The 16,511-nt window shown below is 35.6% G+C and overlaps 3 protein-coding genes across 3 annotated transcripts in view; 1 reads left to right on the top strand and 2 right to left on the bottom strand.

Annotated features, from left to right (window-relative positions):
- The window catches only part of Ipk1 (Inositol phosphate kinase 1), a 376,999-nt gene extending 371,566 nt beyond the window's left edge, over window positions 1–5,433 (bottom strand). Inside the window, exon 1 of the mRNA XM_073992548.1 lies at window positions 5,221–5,433. The gene's annotated coding sequence lies outside the window, so the exon portion shown is untranslated. The remainder of the gene's footprint in view (window positions 1–5,220) is intronic.
- Window positions 3,189–5,286, bottom strand: LOC141406165 (uncharacterized). Its single transcript, XM_073991353.1, has 2 exons — window positions 5,221–5,286; window positions 3,189–3,953 (listed from the first exon to the last, which is right to left on the bottom strand). Exons 1-2 carry the CDS (start codon window positions 5,284–5,286, stop codon window positions 3,189–3,191), a joined length of 831 nt encoding a protein of 276 aa, XP_073847454.1.
- A 6,659-nt stretch (window positions 5,434–12,092) lies between the features above and the next one.
- Window positions 12,093–16,511, top strand: part of insc (spindle orientation adaptor protein inscuteable) — a 29,771-nt gene continuing 25,352 nt past the window's right edge. Inside the window, exon 1 of the mRNA XM_073992547.1 lies at window positions 12,093–12,873. The gene's annotated coding sequence lies outside the window, so the exon portion shown is untranslated. The remainder of the gene's footprint in view (window positions 12,874–16,511) is intronic.

Genomic DNA, 16,511 nt, shown 5'->3' with positions numbered 1-16,511 from the left:
TTAAATCGCGAAAATTGCATTCAAGCCCGCTGTGCAATTTTTTTCCTATTGTTTTTTTCTACCAAAAAGTGAAGCATCAAACTGACGGCTTTGGTACAGGCACCTCCTCCTGTAGAGACCAGCAAGGTAATCTGGTAACTGATACAGATAGTGTGCTAAGGATATGGAAAGAGCATTTTTCCAAACCGTTGGTATCCAATAGTAGGGAAGTCGACGAAGATACCACAGATCCAATTCCAGAAAATGGTATTGAATGTATACCACCCGGACAAGATGAGGTAAAGACAGCAATAAACCGGCTGAAGAATAATAAGGCAGAAGGAGCTAATGGCCTACCAGCCGAGCTGTTGAAAACCGGAGGCGACACGCTGATAAGGTGTATGCATCAGCTAGTTAGCTCCATCTGACAGGAAAAAGGCGTACCCGACGGTTGGAACCTGAGCATCCTGTCGCCTACAAGATAGTGTCAGGGATATTTTGCGAAAGACTAAAGCCCATGGTCAACGAAATAATTGGACCTTACCAATACGGCTTTAGACCTGGCAAGTCCACCATTGACCAGATATTTACACTGCGGCAATTCCTGGAGAAGACCCAAGAGATGCATATCGACACCTTCCACCTTTTTGTCAATTATAAAGCAGCCTTCGACAGCCCGCTACGTTCAAAGGTATTCCAAGCCATGTCTGAATTTGGTATCCCCGCACAGCTCATTCGGCTTTGTAAAATGACTCTATCTGACACAGGACCTTCAGTTAAAATAGGAAAGAACCTCTCCGAAGAGTTTTGTACCAAAAGAGGTTTCAGGCAAGGAGACAGCCTTTCGTGTGATCTATTCAACATCCTGCTAGAAAAGGTTATACGAGAGGCAAAAGTCAAAAGAAGTGGCACAATCTACACCAAAAGCTACATGTTACTTGCTTAAGCTGATTATATAGACATCATGGGACGCTGATCAGTAAAAGAAGTAACCGATACCTTTATGAAGGTCGAATGAGAATCTGCTAAAGTGGGTCTGGCGGTAAATGCCGAGAAGACCCAGTTTATGGAGTCGACGCGCAATGCGTCCATTGAGATCGGACCAACTGTTGAAGTTGGTTCCTATAATTTTGAAGTAACAAAAGACTTCGTATACTTGAGCACCGGTGTAAACACAACAAACGACATCGGTTGTGAAATAAAAAGAAGAATTGTATTGGCCAACAGATACTACTTTGGTTTAAGTAAGCAGTTTAAAAACAAAGCCACATCTCGTCAAACAAAAATAACGCTCTACAAACCACTGATACTACCCGTGCTGATGTATGGTTCCGAAGCCTGGGTACTTGCGCAAGCAGACAAGGCAATGCTTGGCGTGTTTGAGAGAAATATTCTTCGAAAGATCTACGGACCAATCTGCGTTGACGGTTAATGACGTCGTATGAACCACGAGCTGTATCTGATATACAACGACATCAATATAGTTAAACGTATCGAAATGCAGCGATTGCGTTGGCTAGGCCATATAATAAGAATGAGCGATGATGAACCCGCTAAAAAGGCGTATAAATTCGAGCCACGTGGCGGTGCACGCAGAACTGGCAGGCCAAAGAATATATGGGGCAAAAAAGTGGATGAAGGGATGACAAGGCGCGGTATTCCAGAAAGCGAAGCACTAAACATAGAGAATTGGAGATCTTTTCTTAGTTCGGTCTATGGAACAAATGTTCTGTATTGGGCCAGCTAAGTAAGTAAAGTACCCGAAGGTTCGGACTAATATAGTCTATATATTCGAATCCGATCTATGTTTGGAAGAAATATTATGATTTGGAATTATTATTATTTATTATTTATTATTTATTGTTTTTACGCCAAGTCGTGGGCGCATAGTGCCAATACAAAATTATTCCAATCATTTCTATTTGAACTTAAAGTTTTAACATTATTCCAAGATAGATTTCCTGGATGTAAGGTTATTTCTTCTTCAATGCTTTTTCTCCAGCTACCCCTTGGTCTTCCTCTTCTTCGCATTCCTTGTGGATTCCAATCAAAGGCTTCTCGACATATATCATCCGCTGGTTTACGAAGATCGTGGCCTATCCACCTCCATTTCCTTTCACGGATTACTGTGGCAATCGGCTTTATATCACTCCTCTGATAAAGATCCAAGTTTGATATCCAGTTATTTGGCCACCATATGCGGAGAATAAATCGCAGGGATCTATTAACGAAAGATTGCAGCTTATTCGTGAGCTCGTTGGACACAAGCCAGGTTTCGCATCCATAAAGCAGAACTGACAGAACATTACTTTTAAATATGCGTATCTTTGTTTTGGTGCTTAGTTGATTGGACCTCCATATTTTATACAAACCTGCAAAAGCGACCTTAGCCTTTCGGATGCGGGTTGATATATCATCACGTGTACCTCCATCTTTCGTAATTTGACTGCCTAGGTACGTAAAGTTCGCCACCTGTTCGATGTCTTGTCCATACAGAGAGCGGTTGTCTTTGAGAGGAGTTTAAGTGAAATGATTTGGTCTTGTCCACGTTAATCTTTAAGCCATATGCACTTGAAGTTGATGCTATGTCGGTTATTTTGCTTTGTACATCTGATAACCGCTTAGATATTAAAACAATGTCATCAGTATATACAAGGTCGTTGAGGTGTTCATCTTTAATTGGTGCCACATTATTCCTCGGCGCGGATTGTTGTCGATTGTCCTGACAAGTATTTCATCAATAACAATAAGAAATAGCAGCGGTGACAGCACACATCCTTGTCTCACCCCGGATTTTACGGATATAGGTGGAGAGAGTTTATCGCCATGTCTTACTCTGCATTCAAAACGGTGGTATTGTGCTTTGATTAGGTTACAAATCTGGTCGGGGACACCTTTTCTGCTCATAGCTTCCCAAATACTCTGGTGCTTAATTAAGTCGAACGCTTTTTTGAAGTCAACGAAAACAAGGTGGAGCGAGTCTTGCATTTCGTTTATTTGTTCCATTATTATGCGTATAGTGGCAATATGGTCGACACAAGATTTGCGACTGCGGTATCCGGCTTGTTGGCGCCTAAGCGTATCGTCAATTTTCTTCTCAATACGGTTTAGAATGATTTTGCAGAATATTTTTAGACAGCTGCACAGGATCATGATTCCTCTCCAATTGTTGCAGTCGCTTAGTGCCCCTTTTTTCTGTATTTTTACCACTATGCCTTGTAGCCAATCGTTTGGAAACGTTTCTGAGTCCAGATATCCTGAAATAATTCATGCAAAGCCAGAGCAGATAGTTCATTAACCGCTTTAAAGAGTTCTACATGGACATTGTCGATACCGGCCGCCTTCCCACTTTTCATACTCCTAATTGCCGACTCAATTTCTGTGATGCTGGGGCATTGGGACCCGACGCGGTTGATATGCTGGATTGCGTAATGAGGTACGAATTCCGCCAGGTTGTCATTATTCTCAGATGGAACCTGAAAGAGCTCGGTGAAATGCTCGTACCATCGTGAGAGCTGTTCTACTTCTGAGGTAAGAATTGTGCCATCTTTAGCTTTTATTGGGACATTTCCATTTATTGGTCTACCTGACAATCGTTTTGTGCATTCATAAAGCATTTTAGTGTTCCCATTTGCAGCTGCAGTTTCTGCTTGTGTCGCAATCGAGCTGATCCACATCCGCTTATCGTGTCTACACATTCGCTTTACAGATTTGTTTAAAGTCTCGTATTGACGGTTTGCAGCTTCCTTGGAAGCACGAGTTCTTGATGAATTGGCAGCCGCCTTTTTTCTGCGGCGTTCATCGATAACCTCCCAGGTAGTTGTACATATCCAGTCTTTTTTGGTTTTGCGTTTGTGACCGAGTACTTTTGATCCTGCATCGATAAAAGCATCTTTTATAGCATTCCACTTCGAATCAACGTTACCATGCGGTGCTATGTTTGTGATGTTTAATTGTAGCTGTTGATGATATTGCTGTCGGATGTTTGGATTTTTGAGTTTTTGGATGTCTAATCGTGTCGATGTGTGGATGTTACGAGTGTCAGTGCGCACAATTTTTAGGCGGAATTCGCCGATCAGAAGATGGTGGTCTGAGCAAAGTCCGCACTACGTTTGTTCCGCGTATCTAAGAGACTGTGTCTCCACATCTTATTTATGCAGATATGGTCAATCTGATTTTCGGTACGGCCATCTGGGGAAACCCATGTAATCTTATGGGACCTTTTGTGGGGAAAAAGCGTGCCACCTATTATCATATGATTTGGAATGTTTGGACCAAATTGTCTGAAACGGATTTCGCTCAAACAATACCAGTGGGGTTAGTAATGGGTTAGAATTCTTAATTTCAGTAGTTACCGGGATGAAGAAATTAGGAATTCGCAAACCATAATAGATACACATAATCTGTATGAAAACTTACATGTACATACGATTTAAGTAGAACCACACTTATTCAGTCCATTTAAATTTCTCTCATATTCAACTTTTTACTAAATAATGTCAAGAGTTGACCTACAAAACGGTATTACAAAAAGCTATGTATCAACGTATTTTTAATAAATACTTTCGTTTATATCATTCGTTTTATAATGCAGTTCGTGCTTTTCTTGTTCTTTAGGTTGTATTGATTGTAGAGTTATAGACGTGACTAAGAAATTTTTTCACATGTGATGATTAAATACAACATGTTGTTCTTGTAATAGTAAGAGTCATTTAAGATCGGAATTTCCTACAAATAGTATGAATAATAGGGAATTATCGACATATTACCGATTTTGAGAAAATGTGAATGAATTTGCAAATAATGCATACTTATTTAACAACATACGAGTATTGACATGTAGATCCCGCCATGTCGTAAATCAAATGCTGTTTTAAAAAAAAAGTTGAAAACTCCAAACAGAAACCACATTAACCAAAAACAACTCTATTTTCGAATGTTGCCCTGAATAAACGCTGCTAATTAAATCTGTTATCCTTAAATACCTATCCAATTTTGCCGTGAATTTCATCTGCAAAGAGGATATCCAACAACACAGCCTCCTGACTGCTGGGCTGGCCGCCTGGCAGAGATTTACTTCATTGTACCTCACAGATTAGCTTCTTATAGGGAACACAAAAATCACAACACAACATTCATGCACCGGTAACAGCAGCTGTTCTCCACGATTATGTGGAAAACCAAAACCTCAGCATTCATACAATTCCCTCATTCCAATAATGGTTTCAATGAGCCACCTACCTTGTTGTTGTTGCTCTCGTTCTCGGTGTTGTGTTTTTCGTCTTTCAGCAGCACCAACAATCCCATACAATGATAATGACAATGATTTTGTTTACGATCAGCTGTTATATCGTCACAACAATGGCATAGAACGCGCGTGCGCACACCGAGCAAAGCAGTTGTATGTGTTTTTCGAAAAAAGATTCCAACAGCAATCAAATCGGTGCGTCTGACCTAAAAGAAAACATAAAAACAACAACAACATGAAAACAAAGAAATTAACTAAAATGATTAAATGGGGACCGCTAGTTTTTGTTGTCGCATAGAACAAATATCAACATAATAAAACAAATGACAGCAACAACAACAAAGAGCAAAAATATTCAATACACCTCATAAAATAAGGGAGAGAAACTATACAATATTGAGTGAATTTGGTAGAAGAGGGTGATCGACAGCTGTGCAATCAATGACTGAACGAATGAATTTGTGGGGAGTTGGTGATAACAGACAGACAGACTGAGTTGAGTGGTATTTTAAAGATGCATTTCAAACATAAAATGAAATACACTCGAAAAAACTTGCAAAAAAATACAAAATTATAAATCTATAAATCGGCTAAGTTGCACAGTGATTCAGAATCCTTTTTTCCTGGCCAAATTTCCCTAACGGATGGATATATTTTAATACGTTTATTAGGGTTATGACTTTTTTCTCAAAAATGGTTCAATGTAGTGAATGAACTTTTGTCTATTAATGACTAAAATAACGTTTAAGCTTTAAAAAGTCACGCATCATTTTAAAAAAATTCAAAACATTATTTTCTTTTGCACGAATGTATGAACTTTTGCCTATTATTGACTATAATAACTTTTATTCCATTGAAATTTGAAAAAAATCGCGCATAAACCACCTTTTATTGATATGATATATGAAATAAAATTATTTTCTTTTGCACGAATGTATGAACTTTTGCCTATTATTGACTATAATAACTTTTATTCCATTGAAATTTGAAAAAAATCGCGCATAAACCACCTTTTATTGATATAATATATGAAATAAAATTATATATGATATGGAACGATATATGTTAATGTATGTGTGTATGTAATGATAACCCAGCTAGCATTTGGAAGATTGCTTTTTCAAAAATCACATTGCGGAGTCTTTTTAAAGTCCTTTTAGTGATCAAAAACTGATTAAGTCGCTTGTATGATCAGAAAGGGACTCAGAAGTGGCTCCTTGTAATGATTAAAAATAGTTCAATTAAAAATACAACAACAAATGCGTAGCAATTACAAATAAATCATTGAGGCATTTAAAATGTGACTACTTTTTCGTTATTTATTTTCACATTTTGATCTTCATGACGATTGAAAAATGCTTAATCAAAAAAAGGGTCATTCAGGTGTTTGAAAAGTGATTATAATTATGTATCTTCTGATCATATTTTGAACAGTTAGGTGACTAAAAACTGATTGTTTTGTTTTACTTTTGTTTGGTTGAAAATAATACTCATATACACTTTCTACAAAACTTTGATATAAATGTAAAGTATAATATTAAGAGTATAGACAAATACAACACATGTTCAGGTTTTGCCAAGTGAAATGAAGAAGCAGTATACTAACCACCGCGCAGCATAAAGGATAATTAAAAGAAATAACAAAGCAGAAAAGGCAACAAAACAAAGGAAAGAAACAAAAAACAAACAAAAATAAAATTCTTTTAATATGTTTCGTCTAATAAAATGACTCCTTAAAAACTCATAAACAATTATAAACATGACTCTAAAAAGACTCCAAAAAGAGTCCCAAATTAATCAACAAATCACCAATAAATGATTTAAATACGAATCGAAAAAGACTTTATATACGATCAGAAAATGAGCAAAAATGACTCGAATGCAGAGAAAGACTCATTTGTGATTTGTTAAGAAGAGTCGCCTGAGGTTACGTTTTCCTCCCGACAAAGGAGTCATTTATGATCAGAAAATGAGCTCATATTCCAGCTTTTTAATCGTGCAGTCGGATTAAAAAAGACTCGAATTTGATTAAAATTTTCAAAAAATGCTGGCTGGGAAATCATAAAATAATGATAAATTTAGTACGAAACAAATGGTTATGCCTTTTTGGTTTTGTCATGTGGCTCCAAAGCTTATTTTCAGTTAAATGTTAAGGCTAACATTTGGGTTATGATTTTTAGAACCTCCAATTCCCCTATCACATTTTGATGAATTGATGCATTTTTTAAGTTTAGGTAAAATCTCAATTATAAAGTGATTGGATAAAAAAGTTCAGTGGGCCTATTCTGTAACTTTTATCGATTGAAAAGTTGTTAAAATTTCTTTTGTTTTTGTAACAACTACAAAACAAACAAATGAAATTGTTGTAAAATAAAGAATGAGTAAAGTTGTTAAAAAGTTACTGAGCATTTAAAAAAAATTTAGAGTTTTTGGGTAGTAATTCAAAGGTACAGATAGTTTTTCGAAATCTTCAGTGCCGAACAATTGGCTACTGAACCAATGATCAGTCTAGGGATAAGTAATGGAAAACAATAATCGATTTTTCGACTTTTCGATATAAAACTAAAAATGCGATTTTTCGATCTGGCTATTATTTCAGTTCTCTTAAAACCTGACTTTCAACTTTTTATAACCACAAAAAATCGATTATAATCGTCTATTCGTCGAGTTTTCTTTTGAAACTGTAATGCTAGGTTTGCATTTACGAAATCCACTCGATTTCAACTGTCAATTCCATTGCTCAAACGTCAAATGAAATCTCAGCTGAAATCCATTGGATTTCATTTGACGTTTAACCAATGGAATTGACAGTTAAAATCGAGTGGATTTCGTAAATGTAAACCAAGCATAAAACCGCCAAAAGTGTAAAACCGCCAAGTCAAAAATAGGTTTGTCTGCTTACCCTAAAACTTGTAACAATTTTTGCTACAAGTCGTCTGTTAACACAAAAGTCCAGCAAATAACAGCGAATCGAGAGATATTTTTACAGTTATTTTACTGAGAGTTTGCAAATTTTTGCTGGACAAATTTCTTCTAGCAAGCACTCTTCCTGCAAACAATAAATCAGCTGTTTTTAATTATTCGGTGATTTATGTTTGTGCAAATTGAAAACAATTTTATTGTGGAAATATGCAAGTCAATAGTTTTTTTATTTTTATTTTTTTTTTTTTTTTTTTTTTTTTTTTTTTTGAGAACGAAGTTTCAATATGGAAAATTTCTTTTTTGTGGGTCATTTTCTTTTTTATTTTTAATCAAATGCAAAATTTTTTCTTGCTTTGGTTCCTTTAATGGTGGACAAATTGTTCTGTTTTGGCAAATCAGCTGATTGCTTGCTGGTTTTTGCAGGGAAAGTATCTGTTTACTTTTTACGTTTTTCTTGCAAAAATTCTTTACTCTCTGAGAAAGTTCTTGCTGGGAAAGTAACCAGACAGACCTGACCTAATCTAACCTCGAAAATCGATCACAATATAATCGATTATGCGATTTTCCCCCAGACAAAAGTCGACTACGATTTTTAGACTTTTGACTGCAAAAAGTCCATTAATCGAAAGTCGACTTACCTATCCCTAGATCAGTCCATGAATAAGAAATGATTGAACAGATTTTATGCGTCCAGCGGTCTGCATCCTTAGTACAGTTTTGCTAGTGCTTAATGCTGCTGTCAATTGATCATAATTTATCATCAAATCCCGCATAAAGAAGTATACACACGGATCTCATGGTCCATGATAACGCGAAGAACATGAACCAGTACATGGTGCTGGCACCTGATGAACTTGGGTGCGGGGTAACCTTTATCTTTGAAGATTTGCGGCACTACAACTTCTACGCCTGTCTTTTTGGCATTATCCACGCTTGTCACAATTGATCCTTCTGTGATTGTTTGAACTTTCCCTTTTGAGCGTATTTAACATAACATTCTACATTCAACTACAACTACATTCTTCATTCTTGAGGACCACGGTTTGATATTCAAAGTTGTAAAGGTGTTGTTTGACAACAAAATACGTTCTCCAATTCTCGACATAAAGCGTACTTGACATGTACTCCTTCATCCGAGCAGCTTCCTTGTAGATATCCTTATGAATTTCAATCTGACTGTTGGCGCGTCATGCGTCTGCTTTGTGGGACGACAGCTTTGATATTATTACAAAGCGTATTGCAATGCCTGTTGGGTTTTGCTTCCTGTACTGCTGTCGGACGAGTCCGAGCTATTTTCGGAGCAATTACGTATCGTTGTGCAGATAAACGTGGACGCAGTCGCTTCCATTCGTGCCCACCTTTGTTTGAATGGGTGGATCCAGCGCTCACAACTGTTGGTCCCAATCATCCGGAAATGTCCAACGTCTTTGTTCTCAATTTGCAGTTGTAGAGGTTCTCATTCGCTCTGCTCATCCATTCGCCTTTTTCCTTAGTCATGTCAAAAAGGTCCATCATTAAATCAAAGATTCTTTTGCCTGCAGCGATCGTAGTCTACCAGAAGTGTTGTTAGATTTGCCTGAATGGCTTAGTTCGATATATGCGGGAAGATAAATACTTTACCTCACAGGGATTTAAGTTCTATAGCAAGTAGAGCTGCGTCCTTTGACAGGGGACTGAAGAAATGTTAAGCGTCCAATGACGTGAATTGACTTGAGATTCCGTTCATGTACTTCGGAAAAATTAAAACGCCAAATTATGAATGAAAAATTCAAATACAATATGCAATCAGTTAGCGAAAATCATATTAGCGAAAAATATCGTTAATTACAGAAATTATAAGCAATTTTATTTAACTTTTTAACGTTAACTCAAAATAAAATAGTTAGATAATCGCACTGCAAGTCCGAATAGAGAGTATATCTGTCTACTCCTACGGGCGCCTCCCACACAAATTTATCCTCACAAGTCCATATTTCCTGAGATAATGGCTTAAAAGCTCTGCATGCAAATCACCAACTAACCGATGAGCACGATTACTTTCGAATTCAATATTCGATTTGTCCGAAACTTTGCAAAACGTAATTTTTTCCCAAAGGTACATCAACTTCCTCGTGACATAATTACCCAAAAGCTCAAAAATTGCTGCGACGACCAACTTGACTTTTTGGCACGAACTTAACTGACTTTTTGGCCAGTTATGACTGCCAGAATTTGATCCAGTTCAATTATGGACTATGTCGGTCCATTCCATCAGATAATTTCTCATCAAAAGTTTAATATGTTTAATTATACCCTCAGCATTTATGCTAACGAGGGTATATACACTTTCATACGGGCAAAATGTGCCTCATCGAAATAATGGTTTTAGACCAATGGAGGGCAAATTGCTAGAGACTCATGTATTTTTTACACTTTTGTGTATGAGGCCGAGCATTTCTACCCAACAGTGTTTTAGACCCCAAGTATGTTTGGACGAAATGTGTTTCAGACAATTTGGGCCTATTGAGCAATGTCCGTCCGTCTAGCGATTCGGTTCAAATTTTGGCTTTCGTAATATTTTACCCAAACTTAGTTTAAGTTCGAAGGTGGGTTATATCGGTCCACTCCTTCCGGTACCTCCCCCATAAAAGTTCGAAAATGTTCGGAAAATTTGTGCGCACGATAACTCTTGAAGGGAGTAATCGATTTGGTCCATACTTTGCCCATCGTGAAATGTGCACCAGACTTAGATAAGTTTTCAATATGGACTCAATCGGTCCACTCCTTCGGGTACCTCCCACACAACATTTCAGAAAAGTTCAGTTTAGGGCCATATCTCGAATCGCTTTGATTTTTGTTTTAGCAACTCGTATTCACTGCCCTCCATACAACGGTAAAAGTTTCATCAGGGGCAAGTCCACACTTCCTGAGAAAAATAGCCCCAAAGTTGCAACAAAACCCTATGACACCGTGTGAGGTGGTTGGAGCGCAAGATAACTCTCGAACGGATCTGCCGATTCGGTCCAAAATTTGGCCTTAGTAATATTTTGTCCAAACATAGTTTAAGTTTGAAGATAAGCCATATAGGTCCACTCCTTCAGGTACCTCCCCCACAAAAGTTCATAAAGGTTCGGGAAAATTGTTCGTACGGTAACTCTTGAATGGAGTGGCCGAATTGGTTTACACTTTACACACCCTAATATATCTACCAGATATAGATCAGGTTTAAATATGGACTATATTTGTCCATTCCATCCGGTACCTCCCACACAAAATTTCGTATAAGTTCGCTTTAAGACTTTGAATTTTGTTGAAGCCACTTGCATTCGCTGCCTCAATTACGATGGTAAAAGTTTTTTTCAGGGGCACTTCTTGAGCAAATAGCCCGAAGAGTGTAAAAAATCCCTATGGCACCATATGTAGTCGCTGGAGATCCACTTCCATAACGGTCAAAGTCGATCAATTCCTTTTAGTATCTCCTCCGCAAAACTTTTGATCTTTAATCCTAATCTACATTTTTGTCGGTTTAAACACCCAAAATTAATCGTTTACATCACCACATTTCTTTCTAAAAGTATTCTATCTCAATAATTTATCAGATCACTTCAAAACAACTACTATTTTTTGCTGAGTGTATCACGAAAGGTGAGTAGATACTCCAGGTAAAACACACGTTTGAGTTAAATCAATAAGGAAGCAATACTGCAAACAAATTATGCCGGTTTGTTTACAATTCATGAACCGCACCACCCTACCCCACCTCATATAAACACTCATAACATACATATATGCGTCATCCACAAAAAAAAAAAACTAACAACAACACGTAGTGTCACTCAAACTAAATTGAGTATAATTCTGACAAAGAGGCAATGAGTAATCCAAACTACTAGCATTATCTACTCTGTCGCTGCTCTGCTGTCGTTGCCGCCACCACCTATTAGCCTCAGCCACATGAACAGGGTTATGGTAGCTCATTGACAAACGTTGCCAGGCATTTCAACGATCAAGACGTGTGCGCAAGCTCTTTGGCACGACATAGTCTTTAAAAGAACGAACGGACGGGCAGGGCACATTTTCATTATTACGTCGAATTGTTTAGTTAGTCGGTTTTTTTTTGGCGTAAAAAAGTGTTTACGGTTTGTTTACATTCTCGTGGAGGCAACAAATACAACAACAGCAACTAAACATAAACACAAATCAAATTAAAAAAAAATAACAAAACAATGAAATTTATACTTGGAGAATAGTATTTCTAGAAGAGAATAAGAAAATAAAATAAATGAAAAACTAAAAACAATACCACAATTAAAAATAGTGTCATTAACCAATGTTTTAAAGGTTAACAATAAAATAACAAAAACAACAACAAAATAATAAAACTTACTAAGCAAAGCTAAACTTAAAGTTAAAAAAAAAATTGTAGAAAATTTATAGTTTAAAACATTAAAAGACGTTATACCTAGTTAAATGTAAAAAAAAAAAACGAAACATAAAACAAAATTTAAAAAAAACTAAAAACAGACAAACGTTTTGTGAATTAGTGCGAAAAGAAAAAAATCCGCCGCCGCCTGCCCACTAATTGGATTACTGCAAAATACACCAGAAACTTCAAAGACTTATTCATCGCTACTAAAAGAGGTTATCATTAGCTGTGCTTGTCATCATTGCTGTCATTACTTGTGGATTAATTACTACCAACACCAAATACCATTATTGGGGATATTGCACACAACATCTTCAAGGTAGGTTTTAGTTTTGTAAGCATGTTTTCCAAACTATTAATTAAAGAGTCCCGAGGAGAAAATTTGAAAGTTTTAATACACAGATAGATGTTGGAGATATATGCTTTTTTTAATGATGAAGTCTTTAAATTAAGTTCTGGAACTTCTGCCATTAAATGCAAATATATTTGCAAAGTTTTTCAAATATTATCTATGATATGTAATGGGTACGTTACACGATATGTATTTTACATATGTGTTGTCACTTTAGTATATTAAAAGTGACAACCCATATGTAAAAAAGCATATGTATCGTGTAAAGTACCCATAAGAGGTTAAAGAAAGTCTCAAGAGAGAACAAATAAATGAGTACACAATATTTTCGGTTTAGCTGCCACTCTTATAAGTGCATATTTGTGTTTATCTTCCAAGTTAAAAACAAAAAACATTGATTATTAATGAAATAATTAATAAATCATTCAGAAATTTCAGCAACCACTTTGCCAAAATTATTTTAATAATTAGCCCCATTGCGGTATAGAAAATTTCTTTTAACAGACATACAATGTTTTTTATTCAAAAAATATTTAATTTTGTGAAATTTTCTTGCTCAAAAAATTAAACATTTTAATTTGTTAACATTGAACAGCTGATTAAAAGTCAGCTGGCCACACTTCCAAATTTTTATGGGACAAATTTTCCCAGCAAAAATTTTTAATTCAGAAATCTGTCAAAAAATCTCTCTCAACTCGATCTCTTTTACTGCACAATTTTGTTATCGAACAGCATTCAGTAAAAATTTTACGAATTTGTACCAATTTTTTTTTGTGTTATCGTACAGACCTATTAATGTTTATTTATAATAGCATTGTTCCCGTACTTTTTAATAGTAAAACCCGTAAAAGAGAGAAAAATTGTTCTCACACAAAAGTTTTTTAAAAAAGTTCGGTAACGCAAAAATGGAAAAAACGTCAAATAAGCTGGAACAAATATCAAAGTTGGCGTAACAGCCAATCAGACGCCGGCATCCATGTTACTATTTTTTCACGCTCAAATTTCTAAAGAGAGCGTCATTCGGCGATATTTTTGTTTTAAGAGAAGTGAACATTTTACAATTTTTTTGTGAACGGCAACGGGTTTTCGGGTAAAATGTGTAAAATTTGTAAAAACTTTTCAGTTCTGGAACAAAGCTAATAGATTGATATAGTGAAAGTGAGAAATCTCCCACAAGTGAAAATGTATAATTGTATATGTTTCGGCGAGTTTCCCCTACCAATATTTATCTCTGTCAAATCGTTTCGAGTTGTTTTCTAACATTTAGTTTTACCGAGAATGTCCATAATTAAGTTTACAGAGATATTTGAACTCATCAATTTTGACTAGAAAATAACAATTTGCTAAATATTTTAATTACACGTTACATGGGAAATTAGAAGATTTAAAAAGCTGTTTACATTAAATTATGTTTTGAGAAAATTAATGATTTTCCATAGGTATAAATAATAGTCTGCATATTTTGGAAGAAAACATTTACAAAATTTACAACGAAAGCGAAACGTTTAAACATTTTTGGTTAATTATTAACTTTTTCTAAACTTATTCCATAGGATTAATATTCATTACACCATTTTCACATATAATAATATATAATATATAGTTGTAATTTGATTATTTAATTTGAAATTTCAATTTATGTTAGAATTATTTCATTTGTAATTTAAGAATTTCAATTGAAATTCGAATTATTTCATTTGTAATTCGAATTCTTACATTTACATAATTCGAATTTCAAATGAAAAAATTACAAATGGAAATATTCGAATTACAAATGAAATAATTAGAATTTCAACTGGAATTCTCAAATAACATATGAAATAATTCGAAATTCAATTGTAATTCTAAAATTACAAGTGAATTGTTTCGAATTACAACTGAAAATATTCGAATTACATGTGGAAATGTTGTAGAATGCTCCATATTATTATAAAATTATATTATAAAATTGTAAATATATAAAAATATATATTGTAGAAGCAACCATATATTTTGTGTTATTATGATGTCGATACAAAATATATGGTTGCCTTTAAAATATATATTTTAAAATATTCGGGTATGTTCTGAGATACACTTCACCTCTCACTTCACGCCTCAAGCATTTTGTTCACCCCATTTTCGCTTATTTTTCGAGTATTTTATGGACGGACTAGGGTGTACTTTTCTTTTATAATACTATAATGAATCTTTGCCTCAAGAAATTCGCACAAAATAGGAGTAAATGGGGTGAAGAAAATGCTTGAAGCGTGAAGTGAGAAGTAAAGTGTGTCTCATAACATACCCGATCTATTACTTTATTCCTTTAACTTCCACAGGAACATAGCACGATACAATAACCGTTTTCAATCTCACCCGGAGCTATTTATCCAAGTTGATCATTTCGGCTTCTGTGGAACCTCTGAAAGGTTTCTTTGGTCTTCCAACTCAATTTCCTTCTCGGATGAACGTATGGATTCCAGCGTAGAGCTTGTTTTGCGATATTGTTGTCATTGCAGCATTTGTGTTTTCGGATTAAGATCCAACACCCAACTGATTTGCTTGACGTAAGAGTTCTGTGTTTGTTATTACACGCGGCCAAAATATGCATAGAATCCGGCGAAGATAGCGGTTTATGAAAACTTGTAAACGTTCATGTCATGTCAAAAACGATGCGGATCAAGAAAGCCAGCCTACGAGGCTTATGTACCGAGGCCTTAAGGGTCTTTTCTTTAATTCAATAAACTGAAGCACTTTTTTAATAACTGAAGACGCGCGTATACATAATATAGAGCAGAATCGACCTTAAGGCCAGAACAGAATCAATCGTCGCTTGCTTTCCAAATGTCAAATTATAAAGGAATGCCAGAGCCTCCTAAAGGAGAACGCAGGCGGATTTGCAAAGATGCTCTGACATTCCTTTATAATTTGACATTTGGGAAAGCAAGCGACGATTGATTCTGTTCTGGCCTTTAGATCTTTTTCTGTGAAAAATGTTGGGAAAATCTAAAATCGATCATGAAAAATCAAGCTGTCGATTTGCTTTTGTAATCAAAAAACCAATTCTATTTCTAAACTTTCCAACCCTAAGCTAAGTCGAAACTACTGTAATATGTATAACAAAAGTCCTTTACAAAATCCAGATCTTTAAGATGCTGTTAGATCACCTATTCCATTCCTCTTTTCTCCCATGACATTTGATGTAAATATTTCGGTTTTTATCACGTGTCCGCCACACCATATCAGTGACATAAAATTTGATTGGGCAGTAGTCGCTTCTGAGATATTTATGAGAAATAGTATTAGTTTTGACACCGTTTCAAATGCGATCATGAAAAGTATATGAAAATTCCATGGCATTGACTGTGCCAACACCAACCAGTAACTAAAAATTATCTATGGAAACCTTTTAAGCCAGATTCCAATGTACACCAAATCTTGACACATGAATCATTAATTATATGATGGACGCATCAATGTTGATTTTATTACAAATGTCTTATCTTTCCAAAACCTTCCCAACTATATCTAGCACATTCTTCTCCCAACTATTAACCTAAAGTACTTTACCTACCCACCCAAAAACCAATAAAAATACTTACATGAACAAATGAATGAAAGCTTTT

Source organism: Musca autumnalis, unplaced genomic scaffold (genome assembly GCF_047663935.1).
Source record: "Musca autumnalis isolate F117 unplaced genomic scaffold, ASM4766393v1 scaffold_5, whole genome shotgun sequence".
NCBI lineage: Eukaryota > Metazoa > Arthropoda > Insecta > Diptera > Muscidae > Musca > Musca autumnalis.
Note: the sequence above shows the minus strand (reverse complement) of the source record. Positions and strands in the feature narration are given on the sequence as shown.